The 15866-nt window shown below is 35.5% G+C and overlaps 1 protein-coding gene across 1 annotated transcript in view; it reads right to left on the bottom strand.

Moving 5' to 3' along the window:
- Nucleotides 1–15562, bottom strand: part of CCDC88A (coiled-coil domain containing 88A) — a 93866-nt gene extending 78304 nt beyond the window's left edge. Inside the window, exons 1-4 of the mRNA XM_058164806.1 lie at nt 14615–15562; nt 14412–14512; nt 1420–1528; nt 204–273 (exon numbers count right to left, since the gene is read on the bottom strand). Coding sequence (XP_058020789.1) covers nt 204–273; nt 1420–1528; nt 14412–14512; nt 14615–14677 — 343 coding nt within the window. The 5' untranslated portion in view covers nt 14678–15562. The remainder of the gene's footprint in view (nt 1–203; nt 274–1419; nt 1529–14411; nt 14513–14614) is intronic.
- Between the last annotated feature and the right edge of the window lie 304 nt (nt 15563–15866).

Raw genomic sequence — 15866 nt, 5'->3', positions numbered from 1 at the left:
GAACCTTATATATACCATAAAAGCTTTTCCTGTTTTTCTGAATCAAAGCATAATTAGCTATTGTTTAAAGGTGATATAAACCCAATAAGATCTATTTATATAATACTCCTCTCTAACCTGAGAATAACTATTTCCTTGCCAACTTCAACAAATAACAATTATATATTACAGTATGCTTATTTTAAACCAGTTGCAATGCTTACCTGAAAAGGGATTTTTTCCAATTATTAAAACATTTGGCAAAGGCATCATGATCAATTGCTGCAATGTCTCCTGTGGAAGCAGATTTAACTTTTGTAACTTTTATAAAATTTATACAGAGGCTGAACTTTCTGTATGTTTCTGGCAACATCTGACCTTAACTGACTATATTAAAATAAGCAGTGAAATTATCCCTTATTTATAAGCGTAATATTGTATTAACTCCAAGAAACCATAACTTTAATTCATGATATATAAATGGATCAGGTTTCACTTTTTGTAAAAGATGAAAGGCCTAGAATATTTTACTTATCTGTTTTCTTCTGCAAATATTTTTCTTATACATTGATATTCTTTGATTTATTGCTTGTTTTGGACACTCTTATGTTCATATTATTGTTTATGCCTCGTAGAAAATTAATGTTAAACAAGAAAATCTAGAAAATCTATTACAGAATGTTAAGGAAAGTTAATGTTAGGGAACATACATATTCAAAACAACCTATGTCAGAAGTTTAAATGACCAATATTAGAAATAAGTTCCTTATTTTAAGATTTAACGTAAGCTTTTTATTTTAAGATTTGAATATGCACTCAATTATGTATGGCATAGCTACAGATGATATAATATAAGCACTGAAGGCATGGCTGTTCATGAGGGTACTGGGCCAAGATACTGAGTCCAGCTTTGAAAGATGTTTCATAGAGATGAAAATTAGTCATAATTAGCACATATTTTGTTTGGCGCTTTTATCTTTGTTTTTAAATTTGTTAAAAGCCATTTTGAATTGCATGATCATATAAATTGAAAAAATAAAATGAATGGATTAAAGAACAAAAAATTATTTCATACTACTCTTCAGTTCATAAAATAATTCAACATGGGCCTGAGTACAAAGCAGTAAAAAAACAATCTTGCTCTCGGGCATACAGTCTAAACAAGTAACAGAAAATATGGAGTTGAGAGGGAGGGGGAAAAAAGTAAACTCTAGTTCTTAATGATGTATTTGATTGGCCGTCTACCCTTGAAATTTTCAAAAATGACTTCGAAGTTATAATCAAGATAATTAATGTTTCTTTGAATTGCCAAAGCAAAAATATAAATAGATTATTAACCATTTATACTATGACAAGCTTTAGCTATCCAGTCATTGTCCCTTCTTTCAGGACAGATGTAAACATGTTTAAAACATGTTTTAAAGGAAATAAATCACACACCTGATAATATGATTTAATTTGTCTTATTAAAATAGACAAATTTTGAATTCGAAGTGATGCATCATTGTTGACCTTCTTATTTATTCTTTGATTAGCTGCTTTAGGATTTCTGAAAAAAATTGAAATAAATAAGTACTGTCAATTTATTTGAATTTCACAAAGAAAAATGTACAGATCAGCAAACAATAAATCCTAAAATACCTAGGGAACTTAATTTATACTTTACATAATGTTGGAACTATACAGCAGGCACATTAAGCATTGTTTACAGTACAGATGTTATGTATTACTGTGTAGATGAAGCATTTTGTTGCTCTGAGTTTCATTTTTTTAAGGAAGTTACAGGAGAAGCTTAACATGATTTCTACTACAGTTGTATGCCTAGAATATATGGAACAGAATATTGACTAAGAGAAGCAATTTAAAGAAATAAACTTGATAATAAGAGCATTTAACTGCCATATTACATATGTGCTTTTTCCTGCTGTGAATAAATATACAATATGTATACAAATATAAAGACAATTTTCCAGAATTGGGGAAACCACAAATACAGATAGTCCTCAACTTATGACCACAATTGAGCCCCAAATTTATGTTGTTAAGTGAGAAATTTGTTAAGTACATTTTGCCCCATTTTACGACTTTTCTTGTCACATTTGTTAAGTGAATCACTGCAATTGTTAAATTAGAGAAACACAGTGGTTAAGTAAATCTGGCTTCCCCATTGACTTTGCTTGTCAGAAGGTCGCAAAAGGGGATCACATGACTCTGGGACACTGCAACCATCATAAATGTGAGTCAGTTGTCTAGCATCAGAATGTAAATCACATGACCATGGGGATGCTATAACGATCATAAGTGTGAAAAATGGTCATAAGTCACTTTTTTCAGTGCCATTGTAACTTCAAACGGTCACTAAATGAACTGTTGTAAGTTGAGAACTACTTGTATACAGTCATGTGAAAAAGAAAGTACACTCTCTTTCAGTTTTATGGTTTTATGTAGCAGGACATAATAAAAGTCATCTGGTACTTAAAAATAGGTAAATACAACCTCAGATGAATAACAACACATGACATATTACATCATTTATTTTACAAAAAGAAAGTCAAAATGGAGACATCAGCAATGATCTTAAAGAAGCAACTGTTGCTGCTCATCAGTCTGGGAACAGTTATATTTCCAAACAATTTAAAATCCATCATTCTACAGTGAGGAATATTATTCACAAGTGGAAAACATTCAAGACAGTTGCCAACCTTCCCAGGAATGGATGTCCCAGCAAATTCACCCAAGGTCAAAACGTGGATTGCTCAGGAAAACGGTAAGAGTTATGTATATCTCACACTCTATGGACCTCAGTTAGTATGTTAAATTTATTTTATTTATTTATTTTATTTTATTTATTTATTTAATTTTGTCATAACAATATATGTAGGTACAAAAGATTATATAATATATAAACACATATATAAGTAAATATAAGGAGGTATAAGCACATATATATATGAAGAAGAAAAGAAAAACAATAGGACAGGAACGGTAGGCACGTTTGTGCGCTTATGCATTATTATTATTATTATTATGTTATATATATATAATATATTATTATGTTAATGTTCCTGACAGTATAATTAGAGAAAGACTGTGTAAGTATGGTTTGTTTGGCAGGGTTGTCAGGAGGAGGTCTCTTTTTCATACATTGCTTCTCCATTTTGGCTTTCCTTTTGTAAAATAAATGATGGCATGGTGTAATATGTCATATGTTGTTGCTCATATGAGGTTGTACTTATCTACTTTTAAGAACTGCTAAGGACCAGATGATTTTCGCTATGTCCTGATATATAAAACCATAGAATAAAATAGGGTGTAATTTCTTTTTCACATGAATGTATAATATAATCTAAAATATTCAAACTATAATTAGCAAATCGTATTAGCAAATACAGTAAATAAGATTTGAGAAAACATCTGAATGGCTATAGAGAAAATTAAAGAGATTTGGCAAGTAGAACATATTCTTTATTACAGATACCCCCCATCTTAGTAAGATAAAGAATGGTTTTTACGGTATTATTTCCTTCTTTATATATATATAAGTGCTGCTTCAGGGCTTAAACCTGTACTTCTTTTCTCTTGCCATTTTTGTATTATACAGCCGTTTCTCACTATAGTACTTAGCTATTTACAGCAGGCCCATTTTTATATAATGGTTCTATTCCAAGGATGCAAACTCCATCTCTCACATGTACCTAGTCACCTATAGTGACCATATGTCTTTTATCATGGGACATATAGTATATTTTTGTAGGTATACTGTAGAAATATAATATATATCCTTGATTTCAGAATGCTTTCCTTTAGATTTATTTAATTATTTTCTTGGGTTTGCTTTTGAATTTTCTTTGTAAATGAAAGTTATAAATATAATCACATTTTTTATCGGGAACTTCTCAGATTTGCCTTCTTTTCAGGTTTTGTTGTGGTCCGCCAGCAGCCTGCGGAGCTGGCACCAGACTCTGACTGTGAGGAGGCTGGGGAGGATAATGGGTCAGTCCTGGAGTCAGGGGAAGGCCCGGACGAGGGCTCTGCTTTGGAGGCAGAGATGGGGCCAGGGCCATCCGGGAAAGATGTGGGGGCTCCGGAGCCTCCAGAGGCGAACAGCAGAGAGGCAGAGGAACAGGAGGACCCTGTTCCTAGTGCACACATATGAAGAGCTGCCAGAAGATAAGAGCAGCTAAAGCAAAAAGGACGACTTGGAAGTAAGGCCAGGAGATGATTGGCCCCTCCCATAAGGCTTAAAAGAGCAGCAACGGCTCTTGGGTCTTGCTTTATAGGAAAGCAACGTTGCTACAATTGTTTCTTGTCTCCTGTTTCTGAACTTCATGGGGTTCAAGAAAAGCCTTTGGCAGGGTGCCAAAGAAGACAAAAGTTTGTGATAAGGCCGAAGGACTTTTTATGAAGGACTTTGTTTTGGACTTAATTTGGGCTGAGAATTACTTCATTCTCAGCTGTTCTAATAAAATATGTTTGCTTAGGACTGATTGTGTCTAGTAATAACTACTTGGGCCTAGGTCACAACAGGTTTATCCGTTATTTCTTCCAGGATAAAATGGTCCCTGCAATATTAGAAAGTATGTGAGAATGATCTGTCTATTGGCTCTGTCTACCACCAGCCCTACCTGATCCAATTAGGACAACCTGCAAGAATACAGCACTGACTGCCTTCTTTTAGGACTTGCTGCTATTGCTTTATTTTTTTTCTGGCAGGCTCACAAAGCCCAAAGAAGCAAAATGCTTTCTCCTTTCTGCTAAAGTGAAGAACAAAAGAATATCTTCATCCCATTATCTTGCCCATTTGGAGAGAATTTCTGAGTCAAGACACAATTTACTACCAGAATATTTGTATAAAATGGTATTTGAACTTTATTAAGAACACCCAACAGCAAAAATAAAGTTAGACTCAAATAAAAGTATTATGCTTCAAACAGAATAGGTGAACAGGCCCATCTAGGAGCATAATTACACCTGAGACAATCAAATGTACACTGATTATTTGCCTTGAATAAATATAATGTACAATCCAACCTTAACACCACTTTCTCTCAGACAATCACTACATATATTTGTTTCTGTGCATTTAGATTTCTTACTGAGACCTGGAAGATTTCATACTACCACTTGGGGGAAACATGCTTAGATTCTTGTCATTGGTCTTCAAAGGAAATTCAACAAAAGCAAAACCTTCTAATATAGTAAACTCATAGAATTATAGGGTGGGAAGGGATCTTGGAAATCATCTACTCAAATCTCCTGCTCAAGGCAGGAAATCTTATACTATCCCAGACAAATATCCATCCAGTCTATTCTTGAAAACTGCTAGTGATGGAGAACCCACAACTCTGGAAAACAATGTGTTCCATTGATTTATTGTTCTCCCTGTCAGGAAATTTCTCCTTTGTTCTAGGTAGGAATTTCCTTTTATGAGCTTCCACCCATTGCTTCTTGTCCTGCCCTCAGGTGCTTTGGAGAGAAGAAGGGGTTGATTTATTCTCCAAAGCTTCTGAGTGCAGGACAAGAAGCAATGAGAAGAAGATCATTAGATCCAATCTAGAACTAAGGAGAAATTTCCTAACAGGGAAAACAATTAATCAGTGGAATGGCTTATCTCCAGAAGCTGTGGGTACTCCATCACTGGCAGTTTTCAAAAAGAGACTGGTCAGCCATTTATCCGGAATGGTTTCCTGCTTGAGCAGGGGGTTCATTAGAAAACCTTCAAGGTCCCATCCAACCATTTATTCTATGTCAAATCAACTTTAAAGATCTTCATGGCAAAGGGTGAGTGATTTGAGGGACCCAGGAGATGGGGCTTTTCTGCTATAAGACCTGCTTTATGGAACATCTGATACATCTCACTGCAGTGTCCATTTTTCCATTGTGGCAATGTCCTGGTGCAACCTTTCACCATGTTCACCACTGACTGCACATAGATTTTCAGGAAAGAAGTCCAAGCACAAATGCAGAAAATGTATCTTCACGGACATGTTGTAGTTCATGGTCTTACATGCTGTAAAATGCTTGTCAACCAGCTGAATGTAGTTTGGTGCTCTGTAGTTGCCAAGAAAATTCTCAATGACATCCTTGAATGTCTTCCAGGCAATTTTCTCTGGGTCCACTAACAGATCTTTAAATCGTGTGTTACTGATGCAGTATCTGAACTTTGGACCAAAAAAAATGCCTTCCTTAATCTTAACATTAATTATTCTTGGAAATATCTGTCTAATATACCGTAGTTTTTTATATTGTTAAAGCTAGTTCAATAGGAAATTTAATAGGAAATTAGGTTAGAATTCCTGGATTCTTTTCAAGAATAAAAGCTGCAAGAATTAGCTTTTCCGTCATCCTGTACATGGTACTCTGATTTTGATTTAGAGGTTTTTTATTTAGGGAAATACCAGCTAGCCACAACAAATGTGACCAGAGCTCCAGCTAGGAGGAAAAGAACTAGTAATTGCTAAATTATCTTCAGCCTCAACATGGTTGGTCCCTTACTTATGTTAATGATAAGCTTTGCTTTGTGTAATGAGCATGATCATATTCTTCTCAGTGATCCATTTTCTGCAAAAGCATCTAGAGATGAGCCGCTACTTTCTCCAAAATATACCCAGGATGAGATTGTTCTTTAAATCATTATTAAGTAGTAAGTTTTTCATTTCAAGTTCTTTGGTATACTATCCATATAAATGGTGGCAAGTTCAAGAATATACTTCATATGTTTTCCATTAATGTACTACATAATTTCCATCAAAATATAACTGCTTTGTTCATAACATAAGCAAAACTTAACTGTTTTGAAAAATATTATTCTGATTTTTTTTCAAAATACAACAGCATAGTTTAAAAATTGTGGTGTGACAATTACTACAGTTGTTGATACTGTACAGGTTTTTCTCTCACTGTGTTTGAGCTTCAGACTTAAGTCTCATTTTATGTACATGAATTAAAAAATACTCATTTGGGAAATCATTCATAAGCCTTAAACTAACAGCATCCAAGGATCACATGACCACCCTACGCAACCTTTCCAGAAAACCTCGACAAGCAAATGAAGGAAACCAGATTTGCTTATTGATCATGGTGATTCACTTAATGGCCATGGCAAAAACATCATAAAATCGATCATGAAAACTTAACAACCACATTGCTTAGCAATGGAAGTTCTGGTCCAATTACAGTTGTAAGTTAAGGACTACCTGTACATTTATTTAAAGAATGACATCCTTCTTATCAATGGAATGAGTTCCATTAGTAGAAAGAAAATTATTATATCCTCAGCCCTTCTACCCAATCTCTTAAAACAGAGGAGCAGAGAGAGGGAAAAGATATTAGATGAGCAAAATTTCACTCATTGACATTACATTTTACATTCAACATTTCTAGCAAATGAATGTCAAGGATAATTAATATATAAGATTATAATTTAAATAAAAATTGACATTAATTTAATTTCTGCAGGATTATGGAAAATATTTTTAAATATGCAATATTGTGCTACATCTCACTTAATTTTTACTTGTTGCTGCCTGCGTTTTAGCAATGCATCAACACATGTATATAGTATACCTCCATCATAATTACACAGCATTTATTATTTGTAAAAAAAACTGAAAAATATTAGAGTAACAGAAGTGGAAGATAACTCATATCTGAAACTATACTGAACTACTCCATGGAAGTTAAACAGTGCAAAACCAAGTAAGTCAGTGATTTAATGTAAAAAAACCTTTAAAATTCACTTTGTATAGCAGATATATTTTTCTATGAAATGTAACTTCTCCCTGCCTTCCTTCCTACCTTTCTCTCATATAGATGTATAGGTATAGGTATAGGTATAGGTATAAAGTAAAGGTAAAGGTTCCCCTTGCACATATGTGCTAGTCGTTGCCGACTCTAGGGGGCGGTGCTCATCTCTGTTTCAAAGCCGAAGAGCCAGCACTGTTCGAAGACGTCTCCATGGTCATGTGGCTGGCATGACTCAACGTCAAAGGTGCACAGAACTCTGTTACCTTCCCACCAAGGTGGTCCCTATTTTTTCTACTTGCATTTTTACGTGCTTTCGAAACTGCTAGGTTGGCAGAAGCTGGGACAAGAAACGGGAGCTCACCCCGCTACACGGCAGCACTAGGTATTGGAACCGCTGAACTGCCGACCTTTCGATCGACAAGCTCAACGTCCTAGCCCCAGAGCCACCTAGGTATAGGTATAGGTGTATATATATATATATGTGTGTGTGTGTGTGTGTGCATATGTATGTGTATATGTATATATATATATGTATATATAGGTATAGGTGTGTGTATATATATATATATATATATATATATATATATATATGTGTGTGTGTGTGTGTGTGCATATGTATGTGTATATGTATATATATATATGTATATATAGGTATAGGTATAAGTATAGGTATATAGGTATAGGTATAGGTATACATGTATATATTTCTCAGGGCCTTCCAACTGCAAAGAAGACTCTGGGTGACTTACTATATATCCTGTATATGAAGTTAAAAGAACACAACTAAAACAACATTGGATAACATATCACTAATATTCTAAAAAAGTGAATAATAAAACTACTGCTTTGAAAATATTTTAAATACCAACATAAATCCCTTATTTCTGCATTGTACTTAAACAGCAATATGGATGAAATAATTTCTAAACAGCAAATTCAATGGTCAAAATAGATAAGTATTTTAAGGCAATGATTCCTGCATAGTTCAATAATTCATTCTTTAAAGCAGAGAATAGCATAGCAAAATAGGGCAGATTTGTCTAGAAGTCAGTAATTAGCACAACTGTAAAAGCTAGCCTTAAGCTACTATACTTTTAAAAGCAACCTATATATGACAAGTTACATTAATTTCAATTGGGGAGAAAACAGGCAAGAACACCCAGAATGTTGTTTGTTAAAAAAAAGAAAAAGTACAGGAAATAGATGAAATCTGTCCTTTCTCAAAATCTATCCGAGTTATAAAATAGATTCAACCATCACATAATCAAGGATTAGTTATATTTTCATTCAGCAAAATATCACAAATAAGTATGTAGCCATTACCCTACCAGATTTCTAAATCTAAACAGACCACAAATCCTATTCTGTTCATTGAAGATATTTAATAATAAGACATGCTACTTTACCAAATGAACTTTTGAAAATTTATTTGTATACCTAAAGAAACCTATTTTATATGAATAACATAAACTGTCCTATCATTCATACATGTTAAACCTACATATAAACAACCAATCTCTCAAATATTCCAAGTAAAATAAATCCCAAAGTAGTCTCTATTTTGGTTTTTAAATATATTTGAACACAACTTCACAGAATGTCTACAAACATAATGTCATTGTTTTATACATATATAAGATACTAAAATCAATTAAACAATCTTACTGGATATATTAGTAGCTTCTTTCTTTTTTAATTACCTATCTAAAAATAAATAAATAAATAAAAATAAAATAAAAATAAATGCATATACTTTAGGAATGCACGCATTATTTGGGATCATGAAAGAATTATATTACAATATTACCACTTTTGGAAGAAGAAAAAAGAAGCATACAGTATAATCATCAGGGGAGTCTTCGACTAAAGCTAAATTAAACATAACTAAAGATATTGAAAGGAGGAATTTTCAAAGGCATTAGTGGTCTGAGTAATTTAATACTGTGGTTTGATTTATGTTCTAGAGTCCAAGTGCATGAACAATTTTCAGTAGCAGGGCAGTTTTTGCCAGTATTTATATTTATTTCTCATGTGATCTCTCTGGATGTTAAAATCCGATTAAAATGAAATATTTATCCAGCTTATTTTGCTAAGATTCTGCATTGAGCAAAAATGATTACATGTTGTACATTTTGTTGATTGATACAAAAATACGGCCACTTGCTTGAAAGTATATTCAAAAGTGGATATAGATAAACTTACAGTAGTGCTTAAAAGATTGTGAACCCTTTTAAATTGTTGATATTTCTGCATAATATTTTCACCCCACCTCACAGGGTTGTTGTTGTGGGGTAAATAGGAGGAGGAAGGTGTATTGGATATGTTCTCCACCTTGAGTTATTTGTAAAAATAATAAAGGCAGGATACAAACAAACAAACATGACCAAAAACACGATCGGTTCTGCATACAAATTATAAAACTAGATAAAGAGATCCAATTAAACAAATGAGTCAAAAACGTACTTGTTCATTGATTTATTGAGGAAAATTATCCAGAGTCAGTTTGGTTAAGACACTGGCCCTGGAAAACAGGAGACTGTGAGCTCTAGCTCTGCTTTAGGGATGAAAGTCAGCTGGGAGATTTTCAGCTACTCCAACCCACCTCACAGTGTTTTTGTGGAGTTCTACATATGTTTGCTACCTTGAGTTATATATTTAAAAAGTAGGATAAAAACATCATCATCATCATCATCACCATCTCCCTAGATTATTGTCTTTTACTCAAACAGCAGGTGGCAACCAAGCCTAGGAGGATATTTCAACAGATCTATTTTGTTCACCAATTACATCAATTTATACTCAGTTAGTCATGCTTTGGTCACTTCCTGTCTGGATTCTGGCAATGCCCTCTATCTGGAATTCTCCTTGCAGAACACCCAGATAGTTATGTACATACTACAACACATCCATGTACTGCTGCTACTTTATTAGTTGTATGGGCTGCTGGAAGGTTTCTAAGAGTAATGCAAGCAGTGATAATCACCTATAAGGCCTCTATGACAGATAGTCATGGAGAAAATCCATGTGGTCACTAAGAGTTGACACAATTTGATGCATATAATCAATTCCCTCTTTAAAAGACTATGGGCTTCTGTGAATGGGCTTCTCTGTCTTTTCTGGATCAGACCTCTTCTCAACCATATCTCATTTATCATTTTCTGTAGTTAGTTTTGAGCGATTACGGTCTTGATTAGTGGAAATTAGGAACACAGAAATTAGTAAGAATACTGAGGAACATTTTATAGTCCTATAAGCAAACCAATTTTGAAAAATATGTCAATGAACATATATATCTCTATTATTATTGTGAATATAAATCAAGAAGATATTAATAGCTTTATTTAAAAATACTCAGCAAATTGATTATTACCCAAATTGCCTTTATCCAGACACAACATGTAGTAGAATATTTGTTAGCACTATTTCTATAGTGCAAGTTTCCAAATGCATAGCTATACACAGAATTATTTTTATACCTTCCTTTGCTGTTCAACATTTAAACCTCATTTATAATCAAAGAGTAAACAATGAGAAATGTTTTCTAGCCATTATTCTATTTGAATGAACTGATTTAATTTTCATTCCATCTCTAACATAAAAAACAACATGGTCCTTCTGATCAAATTACCAAGGAAGCAGCAAATAGAGCTCTCCTTTATTGGAAGTGTTCAAGCAAATCATGGAGAATTTGTGCCAGGAACACTTCAATCTGGAATCCAATTTAGGATTGGCTTTGATGGAGTAAATAGCCCCTGCCAACTTCTTGATAACCTCTTATTGTCATGATACATGGCAGTCCAGAAAACAGCAGTTGAATTCCACTTCACTGGAGGATGTGTCTTCTCAACCATAAGAGATAGCAATGGCCTCCTCTACCAAGAAAAAACATAATCTCTATTCCCTCCCCTCCCAGCTTCCAGGAGTCTGACACTGCAAATCAAATGAGGGCTCCAATAGTGCACCAACACTAGTGACATGGCGGTGGTGACCAAACTACAAATTCTGCATGATGTTTCAGTTGGCAGACAATCTGATAATCAGAGGATCAAGTATGCAAGGGTTTCTGTCTCTCTACACTTCATTTTTTCTTTATATTCCCTAATCTTTTTTTAATGGAAGTTGGAATGTTGTGAAGTGCCAGCTTCTATTATCACTCCTATTATTATTTACAAAATAATGGATAATCGACATCCTGCATGCACCTCCCAAATGAATTTTAGCAACAAAATCTTGTGTCATGTTTTGAGTCTGGGCAAGGGGAGTCAAGGATTAAATTGCTAGTTGTTGTCTGACAGAGATCTCCCATTCATATGCTTACTTTTAACCTCGCAACCTCTCCAAATGTCAACCAGGCCCTTTCTGTTCATGTCACTGTGTCATGAACAGATGGTACCTGAAGGTTCTCCAGAAAACTGGGAAGTTTAGTTTTGTTCTCAACCCCTCAAAAGACTCCCATCCAGACTAGACACTTTTTCTTTATCTGAATCCAAGGTCACTAAATTTCCTTTTAAGTGTCAGGTAATCACAGATCAATCACAATCAATTGATACCAAAATTAAGTCTAAGTTTTCTTCTCTTCCCACTACTATAATCAAACACCTTTAAGGCCAACGAGGTTAAAAAAATGTCAAGTATGAACTCAATGTAATGTCTACCATCCTTCCAACTGCATGTTCAGGGGTTCATTAAATATTAATAGTAGTCATGATTTGATATCAAAGCAGTTGAAATATGTTTTGCATTGTAAATACTTCCATGGAAGTTTAAGGAAAGCAAAATTTTCTCATAAGATTCAGATTTCCCCCTCCTGCCTTAAAGTATATATACTCAACGTTAACAAGAAAAAAATAACAATTCAGCAGTAGTGCTTTAGCAAACTCTCTTAGCGGTTTCCAGCGTCAGCATATTGCCCCCAACAATATGGGTCCTCATTTTACTGCCCTCGGAAGGATGGAAGGCTGAGTCAACTTTGAGCCAGTCAGGATCTAACTCCTGGCAGTGAGCAGTGTCAGTCTCCAATACTACATTCTAACCACTGTACCAATGCCAATTTATTATTATTATAATAATATTTAAAAGCAGACTGGTAACTTTAATTATTATCTATTAGAGTAATATCCTGTCTTTCTGCCAGGAGCCCAATAAATTTTACAAGCATTGGCAGAGAAATACTCCTGGATTCAAATCAGACTTCCGGGCTATGCTCCTTGGTCTCCAAATTAATATGATATCATTAGAAATCACTGAAATGTTGTCCAAGGTCTCACATACTATCATATCTTCTGTGCCCCTTATCACCATGTACCAATTCACAAAATGTCCAGGAGGCAAAAAAAGTTGCTGACCCCAACTAAAAAAATATTGTCAGAAACATTACAGTAATACACTTTTATTTACAATTTGTTAAAAATGCCTGTTATTCTAGCTTCCTCAATTTGGTTTGCACCACTGAATTTACTGAATCAGTAAAATTTGACAAATTTCTCACTTTTCCATTGCTAACTTCAATTGTGCTTACTTGTGAAGACTTTATTTAGATCAAAAAGATTTAGTAAATTCTTGTGTCATATATATCCAGAATAATGATTCATGTATGATGATTCCCACATGTTGAATCACTAGTTTCTGAACGATGCTCTTGGGCAAACAAACAGCACAAGGAGCTAGTATATCTAAATCAGCCTTCTTCAACCTAATATTCTGAGGAAGTATTGACTTATCAATATTCATTAATCCAACTAGTATGGCCAAGTTGGGGAAATCTCATCTAAACCTAAATGTACAGTTTCTATTTAAAATTGGGTCTTAGTCACAAATCTACGCCCTTTGAATAGTAGATCCTATTATAAGTAAGTAATATTCATCCCACCAAATATGTATTTTAACTGTATTACAGAATAAAATACAACCCCATGGAATCATTCTCTTCCATTTATTTCATAAAGCATGATTTGTACACTAACAAACTTTTATTTTTCAGTGAATATAATAAAACAAATTTTTAAAAATCACCTAAAAAATCTTATGTGATTGTTTTACTAAGTGAATCAACTGGAGAACTAATTAGACTTCATAATAATTATTGCAAAATACATGTACCAAATGAAAATGTATAGTCCTTAATTGGAGCATGTTAAATCCTCCATACTTTTGTTCTGTCTTTCAATATATATTATAGCCCAGAATAAATATATTAAAGCTGCAGTTAGCCTAATCAATGAAATTTAAGTTCCAAACAAATACTTCTAGAACCAGTATATAGATAAATCATGCTACATTTTAATAAACAACTGATTAAAATCAGCCATTTGCTATTCCATATGCTTTCTACAGATGCAGGGATGGGCCACAAATAACAGGCAGGTTATTATTATGCACAGGCAAGGTGCAGTGCTTAACCCTTTATTTCTGCCTGATTATCTCTTCTTGCCCCCCCCCACTTTTTTCCCCACTGAAATCACCCAGAGATTTGTAAAATACAATATCATCAAAAATACAATAGCAGAGAAAAGCAGCATACTTCTATGTTATAAAATCAAATAAAAAGGTATAAAATGAGAATATGGCAAAACACTATTCTGTTCCTACATAACCTAAAAGAAAATAAGGTCATAGAATGAGCTACCTTCTTGGAGGAATTCTTAAAGCAAAACATTAAAAAGCAATGAAAACACATAACAACTTACATTTGCAGCATAACTTCATTTAAGAAAACTCCATCTAGAAGTGCAACATATTCTTCCAGGTTGGTTGCATTTTGTCCAGCTAAGGATCCAAATGTCTTAACCTAGAACACAGAACATATTTATCATCACTACGACAAGGATTCTGCCTGTACTTGGCAAGAAATCATTTATATAAATTCCATTACCGAACAACAAATGCTTACCCAGGTAACAAGTGGGCTGGATATGAAGACCTCCAAAAGAGGTGTGAATATCTCATTTTCCATGTTTTAACAAAATATCTGAATTATAAAAGGTTAGATGAGAAAAGTCTCTTCTTTGCAGTAATTCCGTGAAATGCCCAACGTCTTCAGGAAGAATATACCCTGGCTGGTTCCCAAATAAAATTCAAAAGTAGTCAGAGCTGTAGCAACAAAGATTTCATTATCCACCTCGTCCAAAAACGGAGGGATCGGGAGGCCATGGACGTTCTTGGGGGTTTTTCGCCTACGGCTCCGATTGACTCTTTCTTCCTCCTCTTTCCGCGCTGAAGGGGGAAGGAGAAAGAAGAAACCCGACGACGATCCTACATCAGCCGCAAACTCTCCCCCCCCACCACCCCTGTCTCTCTAGGCTGCACCACCACAAGCAGGCAAGCCGCAGGCATGCGAACGGGAGCAAATTTCAAGGAAACTCGCCCCGACAGCTAATTTTAATCCCCAGCTAGCAAAAAAAAAAACCCAACCCGTATGTATGACAGGAAAGACAGGAAATCGCATTCTCCTTCCCAACCACTCGAGAAGTCTCTTAGATTCACGCTGAGAAGAGATCGCCCTTTTTCCTACCCAAGCCGATCTCTCCCACCCATCCCCAACACACACACGCGTACGTTCCCCCCCTGCCCAGGCAGATAGGACGCCCGCCGGTTCCTGCGCTCACCCCACCCAAGAGCCTCGCACTGCCGCTTTCTGTGCCACCTCTATTTCTCGCCTCGGTCCCGCAACCTTCCTTACTTTAGAGGTAACTGAGCAACACCCATCAAAAATGAAGCAGAGCCCCACCCCCTCGCCTAGTCCCTCAGCGCTCGCAATTGATCGCTCCCTCCCGCTCGGTTCCAAGGCTACCGGCAGCTCCAGCCTCTCCCTTCAACCTCAGCCCCCTCGCTCACTCCCACCCCACAACAGCCGACTTCTTCGCCCCCTTAAGCCTTTATTATTCGCTCCTCCTCTACCCCCACCCCCACCACCCCCGTTATATTCCCCCCTTTCTAATAGCTCAGTTCCAGGAGCGGTTCTTCCAGCCACTCCCCCCAGCCTACCACCCTTCCCTTCCCTTCTAGGGACTAATTTTCCTCTTGCGGGTGCACACCCACTGCCGTCTCCCTGAAGTAACGGCCACCGATCTTCAACAGATTCGCATGGCTCACACGCGCACTCCCCTTCCTTTCGCTTCTGTAAGGAAGTGGAGAGAGATCCC

Source organism: Ahaetulla prasina, chromosome 1, assembly GCF_028640845.1.
Source record: "Ahaetulla prasina isolate Xishuangbanna chromosome 1, ASM2864084v1, whole genome shotgun sequence".
NCBI lineage: Eukaryota > Metazoa > Chordata > Lepidosauria > Squamata > Colubridae > Ahaetulla > Ahaetulla prasina.
This window is presented reverse-complemented; position numbering and strand designations above follow the sequence as displayed.